Source organism: Lissotriton helveticus, chromosome 9 (genome assembly GCF_964261635.1).
Source record: "Lissotriton helveticus chromosome 9, aLisHel1.1, whole genome shotgun sequence".
Lineage (NCBI taxonomy): Eukaryota > Metazoa > Chordata > Amphibia > Caudata > Salamandridae > Lissotriton > Lissotriton helveticus.
This window is the reverse complement of record NC_136070.1, coordinates 1265125215-1265141556: the sequence shown is the minus strand read 5'-3', so window position 1 is coordinate 1265141556 and position 16342 is coordinate 1265125215. Positions and strand designations below refer to the sequence as shown.

Genomic DNA, 16342 nt, shown 5'->3' with positions numbered 1-16342 from the left:
AACTCCTTATAATACCCAGTCGGGTTTTTATGAGGATCAGGCAATGTCTGCTTGAGCGCCAAGACTTCGGACCGTTTCCAGGGGACATGTACCCATACACGCTGGAAATGAGGCAGAATTGGCGGTACTACATTTGCATCGCCTTCCCTCCAAACCGGAGGAACCTCTCTCATGGGGTACTGTCTCGCTCTTTTCCTATCTGATACGTCGTCTTCGTACAATGATCTAGAGACGTTTCCTTTACTCCTATAAGAGAGTAATAACTCTATCGCTTTCTCAACATCTCTGCCTGTAATCATACCTTCGTGGAATTTAAAGCGTGTACGCCATAGTTCGTTCATTGTGTATGTGGGATCATTTGTCTCCAAATCTTCGCCTAGATATACACACATTTCTTCGAATACGTATCTCTGAGTGGGTGCATTCCATTGACGGAAAACTTCCATAACAGACTGAACATCATATCTAACAGTATCCGTAATCCATTTACGGGCTAGTTCATTTAGCACTTTTCTTTCCTCGTAATCAGGCAGTTGACTACGTAACTGTCTATTTTCTGTTTTAGGGGTCGTCTTAGGCGACCCGAAGAAAGGTGAAAGCAGACCAGTGACGGTACCTGTCACTCTTTGTCTAATAGAAGGAGAAGCTTGCGGAGGAGCAAGTGCATCGGAAAAAACAGGCTGAGGCAAAGAAGAAGTAGAGGCAATAGTAGAGGAAGTTGAAGTAGTAGCAGACGTGGTATCATAGACAATAGCTGGAGCTGTAGGCAAAGTCGTAGAAGTAGATGGGGTAGGTAGTAAAGATGGCGGCCCTTGAGAAGGCTGCGCCGGAGAAGTAGGAACCAGCTGAACAGTAGCTGGCGTGTGTGCAAAAGCTGTGTTTCGTGCGCCGGGGCGTGGTATAGAAAAACGCTTTGGCGTTGTAGTAGCGTCTAACGCATACGGTGGAGGTGAGCTTAATAAGTGGGACATTAATGGATCTTTCTCGGATCTTTCCTCTTGACCTTGTCCCTTATTTGGTAACATCGGGTAGCATTTATCTACTGCTAGTTTCTTGCTCCTAAGTATTTGTTCGCTTTCTTGCTCTTCCTCGTTATCCCTGTATGCAACGGCAGCTTGCACCATCGACATACCTCTTTTATTCTTTTTCGCTAACTTTATTTCTTTCTGTTTGGCTTCTTTGCGCCATAAGCGAAAAGAGTCAAACATCGCCGGCCGGGCTTTTCTCTTAAATAATTTGACCTCTAGGTTATCTAATATTTCTGAGTCGAAACTACCATATTGGGGCCATTTTAAAACACCATCCTTGCGGGTGTATTTTATCCACACTTCATTATACGTGATAGGGCCTACGCCGTGCTTTACGTAGAGCTCATATGTTGGAGTTCCAATCGGAGGAACCGGACAGGAATCCTCTAATCGGGAGTCCTTACTATAACCAAGACAAAACAAGTTTCCAAGTCTGCTAAAACCAGGCATCTTTGCTCACTAGTCTAGCTTCAAACTTCAAAGGATTATCTGTTACGATATTTCTCGTGAATACACAAGTCCTTCGGCTTTGGGGCTTGCAAGTACCAAATCAAGGCGTATCTCAAGGATACCAAAAACTAAGGACAAACTAAGGACTGGGAGACGCTCCACTTATACTTAACTGAAGTATTTGAAGATCGGTGACGTCGCTAGAAGACTCGTCTATCGTTTCGCTCTACCAAGGATCACTGGGTCCAAAACAAGGCGATAGTCAGGGCAGCAGTCCTTCGTAGCCGTCGGGACGCGGGGAACCTCGCAGCAAAGACCTTCGGAACCACGTCAACATACAGGGGTCGCTGAAGTGGCTGGCCGTCCTCTGGAATTTTCACACGAAGCTCCTCACGAACATCTGGCTTGGACCGTCGCCGCTTGATACCGCCCCGAGTTGGGCGCCAACTGAGGTAACGGGTTTTTAGGAACCCGTTTGGTGCCAGGGGATAACACCCGAAGACCTCTGAGTTCTCCCTGTTCCGGACCACAGAAACACGGAGTCTTCTAGTCGAGTCAGAGATCGAGTTTTATTGATAGCTACCAAGTAACAGGTGTCCTAGAAGCACGACAAACACGGGTCATGTGTTCTCAGGAGACTGTTCGTTTTTACAGAACCAGCCTTCTCCTTATATACAGAAATAATAGCTGCAAGCAAGAATTCTTGAGTTTATGATATGGCTATACACATATTTCTACAATAATACGAAAGAGCGAAGTCATGTAGGCAAGCCCGTATTTTAGATGTCCAATGCGTGATAGATTACTCAGCCAAGCCCGGAACTCCCATCAGATATCGATGAAACCCCAATAAAGGAAGGCACCTTCTAGTCATAAAACTGGCCATAAACGGGGAACAGGACAGGTGTGTGTTTGTAGAAAGCATGGTTTGTATGTAGTGAATGGTTTGAGGAATGTTATGTATCGATGCTATCGCATTTGGCCACTGGGCGAGGGGCTGCCCAAACAGGTTTGGCTAAAGGCAATGGAGTCAGTTGGGACAGGTCAGGGGGAAGTCAGGGAAGGAGGACGTGTCCTTTTAGATCAAGCTCGACCTTTAATTGACTTATCATGAGGGCAAGACGTAAGATGGATGCCGTTCACAAAATGGAGTCTAAGGGGTTGGGACGGAAACTACGATTTGGGGATATTGGCGACCCTCGATTATGACGCAAATGCATGGGAATGATGCCCTAATCATTATCGGTTCGCTGACACCAAATTCGTCATGGTACGTTGATATTTTGTGACACGGGTATTGGACCTCGTTATCGGGATGACAACAGGGTCCAGATTTTCAGAACCACAGGACAAACTTACATGTGCACTTTGAAGTGCCCACCACTCCTCACAGCCATGCCCCACACTCAGTGGCGTAACGATAATTGAGGGGGCCCTCCTGCAAGGTAAGTGGAGGGGCCCCCTCCAGACTCTATCAGGAGCTCCCCAGCCGATGTGCAGTGCTGAGGGGGCCACCTGGAGCTTGGGGCCCCCCCGCACTGTGGGGGATGCATGGGCCTGTGTTACGCCCCCGCCCACACTACACGCATGCGCAAGGCAGTCACAGAAAGATAAAATGATGTTTTATAATCATTTTCTTTTTCTGTGACTGACGAGTGGGGCGACGCTCCTCCGCCATCACGAAGGAGCCGCCCCTGCGTTGGGCATGTTGATTGAGCGGTTAACTGTGTTTATAGCTCACATTACCGTCTCTCTTGACCAGTGCTTTAAATGGAAGTACAGAGGTGCTGGTACTCACTGCCCAGAGGCCCTGTTTGCTTCTGAAAAATAACTCTCACATTTAAGGTATTGCAGCAGTGCTGAGAAGTGCAGGGACCCTCCCGCTCAAAGTAAGAAGGTGCAGGTACTCAGTACCGGACAACACCGGCCCATTTAAAGCACTGCTCTTGGCGCTTTGTCACAAGGTCCATTGGATCAGGACACCTCGTTTCAGGCCTTTTAGCGTTCATGTGACAGAGCAGTGCTTTCTGGGAGTTGTAGTCTTTGGCTTGCATTGGACTAACACCTCAGAACAGTGATTTGCAACAGCCAGGTCCAACGCGTATCCTGCGGACAAGGAGTGAGGTAGAAACTCTAACTCTAGCCTTCAGCCAGTCCTGATTCCTTCTTTTATAGCAGGGTTCTCCAAAGTCGGTCCTGGAGGACTGAGTCCCTGCCAGATTTTTAGGATACCTGCATCTACCCACCACTTAAAATGTACTTGCATGTTTCACTATACTAATTCATTTTCATTTCATTTCATTTCATTTATAATCTTTATTTCGGCACAATCGAGCCATAAAAGATGCATAAAACAACATACATAGTACAAACAAAATTAGAGAACAGAGAGGCAACAGTATAGAATACAGTGCATCAATCAAGTTATTTTTCAACAAAGAGTGTTCATATGTGTTCAAAAAGAGAGTAGCGGGCCTTCAAGTTGTTCTTCAAATATTTTTTTATTGCAGTCTTCAAATAATATCTTGACAGAAATGACAGCCAACGCGTTTCGCCCAGATTGGGCTTCCTCAGGGCAAAGATATATTTGAACGCCAACGGCACTGCAGTATGAGGCCCCACGGATTGCGGACACGGAATCTTTGGTAGCGAATTAGAGCTGTCTATAAGTAGTGCGGTCCACACACTTTCTAATTAGATACGAAATGCAAGTGTGAATGGAACAAGAAAACGGTCCTGACGCTGAAATGTGATTTCAAATGAGTCTTCCTCAAAAACGTATAGTGATCAAGTCTCAGTGAGTGATGCGCTAAACTCCGGGTGGACACTGTGATAGGTGTCACTGGATGTCACAAGTTATGAGGCAGAGCGAGGTGACGCCATCCAGCACCCGGTTCAGTTTCCTCGCACGTGTCAGTCTTTTCAAAACGCCGCGCGAAAAACATATACTGTTGCCTCTCTGTTCTCTAATTTTGTTTGTATAATTAGGGTTCTCTAGCAGTGGACCTAAGAGGTGGGTAACTATGGCAAATAAGGTTTTGCCTTGACTGTTGTGTATATACCAGGGTAGTGCAACTGTTGATTCCTACTGCAATTCGCTGTTTGCTTGAACATATATAGTACAGTTTGTCTTTAAAAGAATAATGATTTTGCGGATAATATGGATACGGTTAGGAAATCAATACAACGAGGTCTATAATTTAATTAAAAAGGCATTAATTATATAAAAGACTATACTAATTCAACACTAATCCTCTGTGGGTGCCGGAGTAGCATGCTAATCTCCGAAAAAGCGCTTTGACGCCTCGTCAGGGGTAGTAAGCGCTATATAAATGCAATTACAATACAATACAATTTATCTAAATGGGGACATGCTAAAAATCTGGCATGGATCTGGCCCTCCAGGAGAGACTTTAGAGAACCCTGTTTTATAGCAACAGCACTTCCCATGCGGGGATTTTTAGATCTCTTTATCCTCTTTTTAAAATAGCACCGGAAGTCACAGATGTATTTGTATAGATTATTTATAAAGCGCTAACTATCGCTCCGAAAGGAGCATCCTGGCGCTCAGATGTGCCTTAATGTGCCTTAATGATGCTGCAGAGGCGTCTGAGCCGGCGCGACTACAACTCCCATGATGCTCCAGGGGATGTGTCAGCAGGTGCAAAGCCCACAAGCGCTTGGAACTACAGCTCGGATGATGGTGCCGGAGAAGGCGAGGACCAGCAGGTGCATGGACCACCCGGCTTGAAACTACAGCCCCCATGATGCCCCGCGGCCCGGGAGCAGGGTGCATTGATGCTGGCCGTCCAATCAGGAGGCTGCTGGAGGGGGCCGGCCGGAGCTCTGTTTTTTCCAGCCTTTATTTGGCGAGGCTGGAGCCGGGGCTGCAGCAGTGCGCGGGTGATGGAGCCGAGCATCGCACGGTGCAGTCCCAGCGCCCCTGCCCTGCACCGCTGATCCCCGGCCGCCTGCAGACCCCTCCGCCACACCCTGCCCTGAGCCCTTCTTCTTTCCACAGGGGGACATCTCCTCAATGAGGTACTTCAGACTCACCTTCAAGTGCTTCGTGGACTGCTTCTGAGCTGACAGCCCGGCCGACCTGCCCCCCTTTTTATAGACAGAATTTTTAAAAAAAACTGTAATTTTTTTATTTACCGCGAGGAGGCAAAAAACCGACCCGGGAGGATGCCCGCGGCCCCTGCAGAGACAGGCCCAGGTACGTCTGGCTCATTCTCATCCGCTATATATCAATATATGTTTCTATTGTTCGCTCTTTATGCATGGCTGAATCTGCTAAGTTACATCTTTCCCTCCAACGTGCAGAGAGAGGACTGTGCGGAGAGAGAGAGAGAGAGGTCTGTGTGCAGAGAGAGAGAGAGAGGTCTGTGTACAGAGAGAGAGAGAGAGGTCTGTGTACAGAGAGAGACAGAGAGGTCTGTGTACAGAGAGAGAGAGAGAGGACTGTGCGGAGAGAGAGAGAGAGAGGTCTGTGTGCAGAGAGAGACAGAGAGGTCTGTGTACAGAGAGAGAGAGAGAGGACTGTGCGGAGAGAGAGAGAGAGAGGTCTGTGTACAGAGAGAGAGAGAGAGAGAGGTCTGTGTGCAGAGAGAGAGAGAGAGGTCTGTGTACAGAGAGAGAGAGAGAGGTCTGTGTGCAGAGAGAGAGAGAGAGGTCTGTGTGGAGAGAGAGAGAGAGAGGTCTGTGTGGAGAGAGAGAGAGAGAGGTCTGTGTACAGAGAGAGAGAGAGAGAGAGAGGTCTGTGTGCAGAGAGAGAGAGAGAGGTCTGTGTACAGAGAGAGAGAGAGAGGTCTGTGTGCAGAGAGAGAGAGAGAGGTCTGTGTACAGAGAGAGAGAGAGAGGTCTGTGTGCAGAGAGAGAGAGAGAGGTCTGTGTGGAGAGAGAGAGAGAGAGGTCTGTGTGCAGAGAGAGAGAGAGAGGTCTGTGTACAGAGAGAGAGAGAGAGGACTGTGCGGAGAGAGAGAGAGAGAGGTCTGTGTGCAGAGAGAGAGAGAGAGGTCTGTGTACAGAGAGAGAGAGAGAGGTCTGTGTGCAGAGAGAGAGAGAGAGGTCTGTGTGGAGAGAGAGAGAGAGAGGTCTGTGTGCAGAGAGAGAGAGAGAGGTCTGTGTACAGAGAGAGAGAGAGAGGACTGTGCGGAGAGAGAGAGAGAGAGGTCTGTGTACAGAGAGAGAGAGAGGTCTGTGTGCAGAGAGAGAGAGAGAGGTCTGTGTACAGAGAGAGAGAGAGAGGTCTGTGTGCAGAGAGAGAGAGAGAGGTCTGTGTACAGAGAGAGAGAGAGAGGTCTGTGTACAGAGAGAGAGAGAGAGAGGTCTGTGTGCAGAGAGAGAGAGAGAGGTCTGTGTGCAGAGAGAGAGAGAGAGGTCTGTGTACAGAGAGTTAGAGAGAGGTCTGTGTGCAGAGAGAGAGAGAGAGGTCTGTGTACAGAGAGAGAGAGAGAGGTCTGTGTGCAGAGAGAGAGAGAGAGGTCTGTGTGGAGAGAGAGAGAGAGAGAGGTCTGTGTGGAGAGAGAGAGAGAGAGGTCTGTGTGGAGAGAGAGAGAGAGAGAGGTCTGTGTGCAGAGAGAGAGAGAGAGAGGACTGTGCGGAGAGAGAGAGAGAGAGGTCTGTGTACAGAGAGAGAGAGAGGTCTGTGTGCAGAGAGAGAGAGAGAGGTCTGTGTACAGAGAGAGAGAGAGAGGTCTGTGTGCAGAGAGAGAGAGAGAGGTCTGTGTACAGAGAGAGAGAGAGAGGTCTGTGTACAGAGAGAGAGAGAGAGGTCTGTGTGCAGAGAGAGAGAGAGAGAGAGGTCTGTGTGCAGAGAGAGAGAGAGAGAGGTCTGTGTACAGAGAGAGAGAGAGAGGTCTGTGTGCAGAGAGAGAGAGAGAGGTCTGTGTACAGAGAGAGAGAGAGAGGTCTGTGTGCAGAGAGAGAGAGAGAGGTCTGTGTGGAGAGAGAGAGAGAGAGGTCTGTGTACAGAGAGAGAGAGAGAGGTCTGTGTGCAGAGAGAGAGAGAGAGGTCTGTGTGCAGAGAGAGAGAGAGAGGTCTGTGTACAGAGAGAGAGAGAGAGGTCTGTGTACAGAGAGAGAGAGAGAGGTCTGTGTGCAGAGAGAGAGAGAGAGGTCTGTGTACAGAGAGAGAGAGAGAGGTCTGTGTGCAGAGAGAGAGAGAGAGGTCTGTGTACAGAGAGAGAGAGAGAGGTCTGTGTGCAGAGAGAGAGAGAGAGGTCTGTGTGCAGAGAGAGAGAGAGAGGTCTGTGTGCAGAGAGAGAGAGAGAGGTCTGTGTGCAGAGAGAGAGAGAGAGGTCTGTGTGCAGAGAGAGAGAGAGAGGTCTGTGTACAGAGAGAGAGAGAGAGGTCTGTGTGCAGAGAGAGAGAGAGAGGTCTGTGTACAGAGAGAGAGAGAGAGGTCTGTGTGCAGAGAGAGAGAGAGAGGTCTGTGTGGAGAGAGAGAGAGAGAGGACTGTGCGGAGAGAGAGAGAGGTCTGTGTGCAGACAGAGAGAGAGGTCTGTGTACAGAGAGAGAGAGAGAGGTCTGTGTGCAGAGAGAGAGAGAGAGGACTGTGCGGAGAGAGAGAGAGAGGTCTGTGTGCAGACAGAGAGAGAGGTCTGTGTACAGAGAGAGAGAGAGAGGACTGTGCGGAGAGAGAGAGAGGTCTGTGTGCAGACAGAGAGAGAGGTCTGTGTACAGAGAGAGAGAGAGAGAGGTCTGTGTGCAGAGAGAGAGAGGTCTGTGTGCAGAGAGAGAGAGGTCTGTGTGCAGAGAGAGAGGGGTCTGTGTGCAGAGAGAGAGAGAGGGGTCTGTGTGCAGAGAGAGAGGGGTCTGTGTGCAGAGAGAGAGAGGTCTGTGTACAGAGAGAGAGAGAGGTCTGTGTACAGAGAGAGAGAGAGAGAGGTCTGTGTGCAGAGAGAGAGAGAGAGGTCTGTGTGCAGAGAGAGATGGGTATGTGTGCAGAGAGAGAGGTCTGTGTGCAGAGAGAGAGGTCTGTGTGCAGAGAGAGAGAGGGAGAGAGAGAGAGGTATGTGTTCAGAGAGAGAGAGGTGCCTGTGTGCAGAGAGAGGTCTGTGGGCAGAGAGAGAGGTGTCTGTGCAGAGAGAGGTGTCTGTGCAGAGAGAGGTGTCTGTGCAGAGAGGGTTGTGTGTGTGCAGAGAGAGAGGTGTGTGTGTGCAGAGAGAGAGAGAGAGGTCTGTGTGCAGAGAGAGAGAGAGGTCTGTGTGGAGAGAGAGAGAGAGAGAGAGAGAGAGAGAGAGGTCTATGTTCAGAGAGAGAGAGGTGTCTGTGTGCAGAGAGAGGTGTGTGTGCAGAGAGAGGTCTGTGGTCAGAGAGAGAGAGAGGTGTCTGTGCAGAGAGAGGTGTCTGTGCAGAGAGGTGTGTGTGTGTGCAGAGAGAGGGGTGTGTGTGTGCAGAGAGAGGGGTGTGTGTGTGTGCAGAGAGAGAGGTGTGTGTGTGCAGAGAGAGAGGTGTGTGTGTGCAGAGAGAGATGTCTGTGGGCAGAGAGCGAGAGAGGTGTCTGTGTGCAGAGAGGTGTGTGTGCAGAGAGAGAGGTGTGTGTGCAGAGAGAGAGGTGTGTGTGCAGAGAGAGGTGTCTGTGGGTAGAGAGAGAGAGAGGTGTCTGTGGGTAGAGAGAGAGAGGTGTCTGTGGGTAGAGAGAGAGAGGTGTCTGTGGGTAGAGAGAGAGAGGTGTCTGTGTGCAGAGAGAGAGGTGTCTGTGTGCAGTGAGAGAGAGGTCTGTGTGCAGAGAGAGAGAGAGGTCTGTGTGCAGAGAGAGGTCTGTGTGCAGAGAGAGAGAGAGGTGTCTGTGTGCAGAGAGAGGTGTGTGTGCTGAGAGAGGTCTGTGGGCAGAGAGAGAGAGGTGTCTGTGCAGAGAGAGGTGTCTGTGCAGAGAGAGGTGTCTGTGCAGAGAGAGGTGTGTGTGTGCAGAGAGAGAGGTGTGTGTGTGCAGAGAGAGAGGTCTGTGTGCAGAGAGAGAGGTGTGTGTGTGCAGAGAGAGAGAGGTGTATGTGCAGAGAGAGGTGTCTGTGCAGAGAGAGCTGTGTGTGTGCAGAGAGAGAGCTGTGTGTGTGCAGAGAGATGTCTGTGGGCAGAGAGCGAGAGAGGTGTCTGTGTGCAGAGAGAGGTGTGTGTGCAGAGAGAGGTGTGTGTGCAGAGAGAGGTGTGTGTGCAGAGAGAGGTGTGTGTGCAGAGAGGTGTGTGTGCAGAGAGGTGTGTGTGCAGAGAGGTGTGTGTGCAGAGAGGTGTGTGTGCAGAGAGGTGTGTGTGCAGAGAGGTGTGTGTGCAGAGAGGTGTGTGTGCAGAGAGGTGTGTGTGCAGAGAGGTGTGTGTGCAGAGAGGTGTGTGTGCAGAGAGGTGTGTGTGCAGAGAGGTGTCTGTGTGCAGAGAGGTGTGTGCGCAGAGAGAGAGGCGTGTGTGCAGAGAGAGAGGTGTCTGTGGGTAGAGGGAGAGAGAGGTGTCTGTGGGTAGAGAGAGAGGTGTCTGTGTGCAGTGAGAGAGAGGGGTCTGTGTGCAGAGAGAGAGAGGGGTCTGTGTGCAGAGAGAGAGAGAGGGGTCTGTGTGCAGAGAGAGAGAGGGGTCTGTGTGCAGAGAGAGAGAGGTCTGTGTGCAGAGAGAGAGAGAGGTCTGTGTGCAGAGAGAGAGAGGGGTCTGTGTGCAGAGAGAGAGAGGGGTCTGTGTGCAGAGAGAGAGAGGGGTCTGTGTGCAGAGAGAGAGAGAGGGGTCTGTGTGCAGAGAGAGAGAGAGGGGTCTGTGTGCAGAGAGAGAGAGAGGGGTCTGTGTGCAGAGAGAGAGAGAGGTCTGTGTGCAGAGAGAGAGAGGTCTGTGTGCAGAGAGAGAGAGAGAGGTCTGTGTGTGAAGAGAGAGAGGTCTGTGGGCAGAGAGAGAGAGAGAGGTGTCTGGGTAGAGCGCGAGAGATGTGTCTGTGTGAGGAGAGAGGTATGTGTGCAGAGAGAGAGGTGTGTGTGTGCAGAGAGAGATGTCTGTGGGCAGAGAGCGAGAGAGGTGTCTGTGTGCAGAGAGAGGTGTGTGTGCAGAGAGAGGTGTGTGTGCAGAGAGAGGTGTGTGTGCAGAGAGGTGTGTGTGCAGAGAGAGATGTGTGTGGGCAGAGAGAGAGAGAGGTGTCTGTGGGTAGAGAGAGAGAGCGAGGTGTATGTGGGTAGAGAGAGAGAGAGAGAGGTGTCTGTGTGCAGAGAGAGAGGTGTCTGTGTGCAGAGAGAGAGGTGTCTGTGTGCAGAGAGAGAGGTGTCTGTGTGCAGTGAGAGAGAGGGCTGTGTGCAGAGAGAGAGAGAGAGAGAGAGAGAGGTCTGTGTGCAGGGAGAGAGAGAGGTCTGTGTGCAGAGAGAGAGAGAGAGGTCTGTGTGCAGAGAGAGAGAGGTCTGTGTGCAGAGAGAGAGGTCTGTGTGTGCAGAGAGAGAGGTCTGTGTGTGCAGAGAGAGAGGTCTGTGGGCAGAGAGAGAGAGGTGTCTGGGTAGAGAGCGAGAGATGTGTCTGTGTGAAGAGAGGTGTGTGTGTGCAGAGAGAGGTGTGTGTGTGCAGAGAGAGGTGTGTGTGTGCAGAGAGAGAGGTGTCTGTGTGCAGAGAGAGAGAGGTGTCTGTGTGCAGAGAGAGAGGTGTCTGTGTGCAGAGAGAGAGAGAGGTGTCTGTGTGCAGAGAGAGAGAGAGAGAGAGAGGTGTCTGTGTGCAGAGAGAGAGAGAGGTGTCTGTGTGCAGAGAGAGAGAGAGGTGTCTGTGTGCAGAGAGAGAGAGGTGTCTGTGTGCAGAGAGAGAGGTGTCTGTGTGCAGAGAGAGAGGTGTCTGTGTGCAGAGAGAGGAGATCTGTGTGCAGAGAGAGAGAGAGAGGTCTGTGTGCAGAGAGAGAGAGAGAGAGAGAGAGGTCTGTGTGCAGAGAGAGAGAGAGAGAGAGAGAGAGAGAGAGAGAGAGGGGTCTGTGTTCAGAGAGAGAGAGGTCTGTGTGCAGAGAGAGAGAGAGGGGTCTGTGTGCAGAGGGGGAGAGAGAGAGGTCTGTGTGTAGAGAGAGAGAGGTCTGTGTGCAGAGGGAGGTCTGTGTGCAGAGAGAGAGAGAGGTCTGTGTGCAGAGAGAGAGAGAGGTCTGTGTGCAGAGAGAGAGAGAGGTCTGTGTGCAGAGAGAGAGGGAGGTCTGTGTGCAGAGAGAGAGAGAGGTCTGTGTGCAGAGAGAGAGAGAGGTCTGTGTGCAGAGAGAGAGAGAGGTCTGTGTGCAGAGAGAGAGGTCTGTGTGCAGAGAGAGAGAGAGGTCTGTGTGCAGAGAGAGAGAGAGGTCTGTGTACAGAGAGAGAGAGAGGTCTGTGTGCAGAGAGAGAGAGAGGTCTGTGTGCAGAGAGAGGTCTGTGTTCAGAGAGAGGTCTGTGTTCAGAGAGAGGTCTGTGTTCAGAGAGAGAGAGGTCTGTGTTCAGAGAGAGAGAGGTCTGTGTTCAGAGAGAGAGAGGGAGAGGTCTGTGTGCAGAGAGAGAGAGAGGGGTCTGTGTGCAGAGGGAGAGAGAGAGAGAGAGAGAGAGGTCTGTGTGCAGAGAGAGAGAGAGAGGTTTTTGTGCAGAGAGAGAGGTTTTTGTGCAGAGAGAGAGGTTTTTGTGCAGAGAGAGAGGTTTTTGTGCAGAGAGAGGTTTTTGTGCAGAGAGAGAGGTCTGTGTGCAGAGAGAGAGGTCTGTGCAGAGAGAGAGAGAGAGAGGTCTGTGTGCAGAGAGAGAGAGGGAGAGGTCTGTGTGCAGAGAGAGAAAGAGAGGTCTGTGCAGAGAGAGAGAGAGAGGGGGGTCTGTGTGCAGAGAGAGAGAGGGAGAGGTCTGTGTGCAGAGAGAGAGAGAGGTCTGTGCAGAGAGAGAGAGAGAGAGAGAGAGAGGTCTGTGTGCAGAGAGAGAGAGAGAGAGAGAGAGGGGTCTGTGAGCAGAGAGAGAGAGAGAGAGAGAGGAAGAGGTATGTGTGCAGAGAGAGAGAGAGAGGTCTGTGTGCAGAGAGAGAGAGAGGGAGGTCTGTGTTGCAGAGAGAGAGATGTATGTGTGCTGAGAGAGAGGTCTGAAGTCTGTGTGCAGCTGGCAGCCTCTCTAGTTCCAGCTGCGGGGAGGCGGCTGAGTGGGTCTAGGCACCTGCTGCAGACATGCGTCTTGCCCTGCTCGCTATGGCTTTTAGTCTTGGAAAGATAGCCCTGCGGGTCAGTGTGCCTACTGCAGAGAGCAGTGTACAGCGTCAAGGGGCCACTCTCTGAGCTCATTTAAAGGATCCATGCGCCGTCATGGGAGCGCTGTGTGTAACCTGCCTGCTTCCAGCTCACTGAGCTATCCCCGGCGCTCCAGTGCCTGCTCCAACTGCGCGCAGAGCCCCGGCTGCAGTGCCTGTCCGATGGATACGCCGCACTGCACCTGCTGGGCTGATCTGCTAACCACGGGTTCCGGTCCAACTATCAAGGTTAAGGCACCTGCTGCCGAGCTCTGCGTGTCACAGAACCATGTCGTGGCACGGACAACTCACACCGGTGCTTCCGACCGACCTCTGTAGGATTAGGGTTCTTCGTGGCCCCTTGTGGCAGGAACAGGTTATCCATTCCGGGTTTGTTAGACCTCCCACAGCACCCTGTGTATCGGGGTCTGTTTTTCTTCTATCGAGTCCAAGCCTCAGAAGCTCGGGTTGTATCTGTAGCAGCCACGTCCAGTGCCTGGAGCGGGCAGTCCCTGCAGTAAGGCGCTAGCAGGAGATCTGCGGTGAAATGGGGTCCTCTGACGCGTTTCTTAGTTGCTTATTAATCACAGTCCTGGGGATGCCCAGGGTTGTGCGCATGCGCTGCTGTTTTCCTTGTGGCAGCATTATCTGTGGCATCTCTGTGTATTCTGTTCATTCTAGTGATGTGTGTATTTTTTTGGCTAATATGATGGCGTCTCTTACTGATCTAGGAGGGAGGATCTCGGCGGGGCCAGTTCCGCTTTTTATACTTCCAAGGTCGGTCGGTAACAAAAGTACCAGTTAGCTGCTTGATAGCACCGGCAGCGCTAGCTGCCTCCCCCCGCACTTGGCGCTGTACAAGAGGCCTCCGGTTCCTGGCAGAGGACGGCGCTGGCGGACCCGGGCTGTCGGCGGCCTGGGTGCCCGGGTGGCACCAGTGCTGGGCACTGTCGTGCAGTGGGGCGATGGTGCCCCTTGCCGTCACTGGCACAGGCAGGCCTCTCATCGACTCAGGGGGGCACTGGCTGGTTGAGCTGAGAGCCTACGAGGACCTGTTCTTTCTACAGACCAACCACAGACCGTGTATTTTAAAAAATGTTTGTAGGTGTTAGAGGGGCCGCTAGAAGTGGGGTGCAGGGGGTCCCCAGTCTGTTTGGAGGGGCGACCAGGATCGGGTGTGGGGGACAAGGACCCGAGTGAGGTGAGGGCTGCTCCAGAGGGCCCCGGGGAATAAGCTAGCGCCTGGAGAGGGCGTCTGATGAAGCGAGCAGCGCTAGCCCTCCCACAGGGCCTGTGTGTGTGTTAGGGGGGTGGGGGAGGGGGGTGCATGGCTGCGTGTACTAGGGAGGTGCGAACGGTGCCACGGCACCGGGCGCTGACTTCGGGGCGTCGCCGTGTCTCCACAATATATAGTGGATGTAAAAGCAACGGCTGCAGTTCTTTCGCCGCCAGCAATTTCCAGGCAACAGTAAAAAAGTCAAGATAAGGCTGTGATTATTATTAATACGCGAGAGAGGTCGAAGTGTTGTCTAATGGAAGTTTTGATTGGTCATAAGGTCGCGCAGAGGGTTAATGCTCCTGCTGCAAGGAACGTGTACCATGAATATCACAGAAGTGCCTATAATGTAAATAGGTCAGCGGGTCACAGAGATCCTTTTATTACTTGCAGTTTATAAGTTAAACATCCTACTATAGAACATGGAGTTGTTAACTGTCATAAAAGAACTGCGTGCACGCTGCAAGATATGAGATAGAACATTGTTTTCGTATCCAGTCTTTCATTGTCCTAATGTCACAAAAAGGGTTAATTTGGGTAGAAATGTATTATTATTATTAAAGAGAACACCCAACTATGATGTTCCGTTTTTAAATCCTGAGTTTGTGCTTCTCCAGATCAAGCACTTTTAAAGTATCCTGCCTACCAGTATGGATGACGTGTGACTCCTACACCTTGTAGTCGTCTGTCTTGTGTAACGTTTCCTACACACTGATTTACACATGTATGATTCATTGTCTCTGTGTGATGTGTGTGATCTGAAGTGCTCTGACACCCTACCCTGGCATGAGTGGTGCTACAAAACAAATGAAATGCAAACCATACGTGTTGATCTTGTATGTTTCTGCACTTTAAACCTTTTATTTGTTCAACACTGTATACCATGTAAAGCGCTCTGATACCCTCACGGGTCAAGTTTGCGCTCTCACGGGTCAAGTTTGCGCTCTTATAAAAAAATAAATTAATAAAATGTGAGAGAGAGAGTGGTTATGGAAACTTGAGGGGCGCTTTTAAAAGGTGGCAGGAAGGGAATCCGTAGCGACAGGTCTTTGGGGGGTGCCAACAAACATTGTCATGCCTTCAGCACCAAAGCCGACCAGCCTCTGAAAGCTGCCACTTGGACCCCATGGCTCTTGGCATCATGCCCTATTGGGGGGCACAGGCTCTCTTACAGACCTCCTGGAAGTTACCACCTGGACCCCATGGCTTTTGGCATCATGACCTGTTGGGGGCGGGGGGCTCTGTTACAGACCTCCTGGAAGCTACCAACTGGACCCCATGGCTCCTGGCATCATGACCTGTTGGGGGGGGGGGGGCTCTGTTACAGACCTCCTATAAGCTACCAACTGGACCCCATGGCTCCTGGCATCATGACCTGTTGGGGGGGGGGGGGGCTCTGTTACAGACCTCCTATAAGCTACCAACTGGACCCCATGGCTCCTGGCATCATGACCTGTTGGGGGGGGGGGGGGGGGCTCTGTTACAGACCTCCTATAAGCTACCAACTGGACCCCATGGCTCCTGGCATCATGACCTGTTGGGGGGGGGGGGGGGCTCTGTTACAGACCTCCTATAAGCTACCAACTGGACCCCATGGCTCCTGGCATCATGACCTGTTGGGGGGGGGGGGGGCTCTGTTACAGACCTCCTATAAGCTACCAACTGGACCCCATGGCTCCTGGCATCATGCCCTATCAGGGGCAGGGGCTCTCTTGCAGACATGCTGGAAGCTACCACCTGGACCCCATTGCTCTTGGCATCATGACTGTTGGCAGACTCTCTTACAGACCTATCACAACAAATGCTTGTGCCCCATGGCACTTGGGCTCATGCTCTGTTAGGGTACTCTCTTGCGCGCCTCTAAAAGTGAAAGGTTTGATCCCACGCTCCGGGCATCATGTCCTCTTATGCATATTCTCTGATATCCAAGGATTGGTTGCAGCATTCGCCCCCCTCCCCCCCAAACATTCTGCTTTAGCACTTAGAAGAACGTTTGCTTCCTTCATTCAACAAAAGCAATCACTTAATCCAATTCCGGAGTAGGGACATCGGCGGGCATTGCTCTTCCGTGCCTCCTTTTCATCTCGGAGTGGCATAGACTCTGCCCCCTCTGCTTGCAGGTTCTCGTCTTCAAGCATCCGCCCTTGGGTTCCAGCGGACTCTCGCACAGTCTTTGCCAGAGGCATCTTTTCTGAAGTCCTCCATTGTGGTTTACGGCAGTGTCCGATGTCAGTTCGCACCTATGCACCCGGCTTCCCTGGTGTAGGTATCCTGGTTCCTGGGGTATCCACGGGTGGGGTGACTCTCCAACCTTCTTTCGTGCACTGGGTTTCTCCAGGGTCCACTGGAAAGGGTCCTTCTTCAAAACTGCAACTTTCCAGTTGACTTCTATTGAGTAGGCGCTGTGTTTCTACTCTGCACACAGCCTCTGTT

The 16342-nt window shown here is 51.5% G+C and overlaps 1 protein-coding gene across 2 annotated transcripts in view; it reads left to right on the top strand.

Moving 5' to 3' along the window:
• The first annotated feature begins 5163 nt into the window (after positions 1 to 5163).
• The window catches only part of LOC144782448 (sodium- and chloride-dependent creatine transporter 1-like), a 338796-nt gene continuing 327617 nt past the window's right edge, over positions 5164 to 16342 (top strand). For both annotated transcript variants that reach the window (XM_078661813.1, XM_078661814.1), the window contains exon 1: positions 5164 to 5697. In XM_078661813.1, coding sequence (XP_078517939.1) covers positions 5667 to 5697 — 31 coding nt within the window. In that variant the 5' untranslated portion in view covers positions 5164 to 5666. The remainder of the gene's footprint in view (positions 5698 to 16342) is intronic.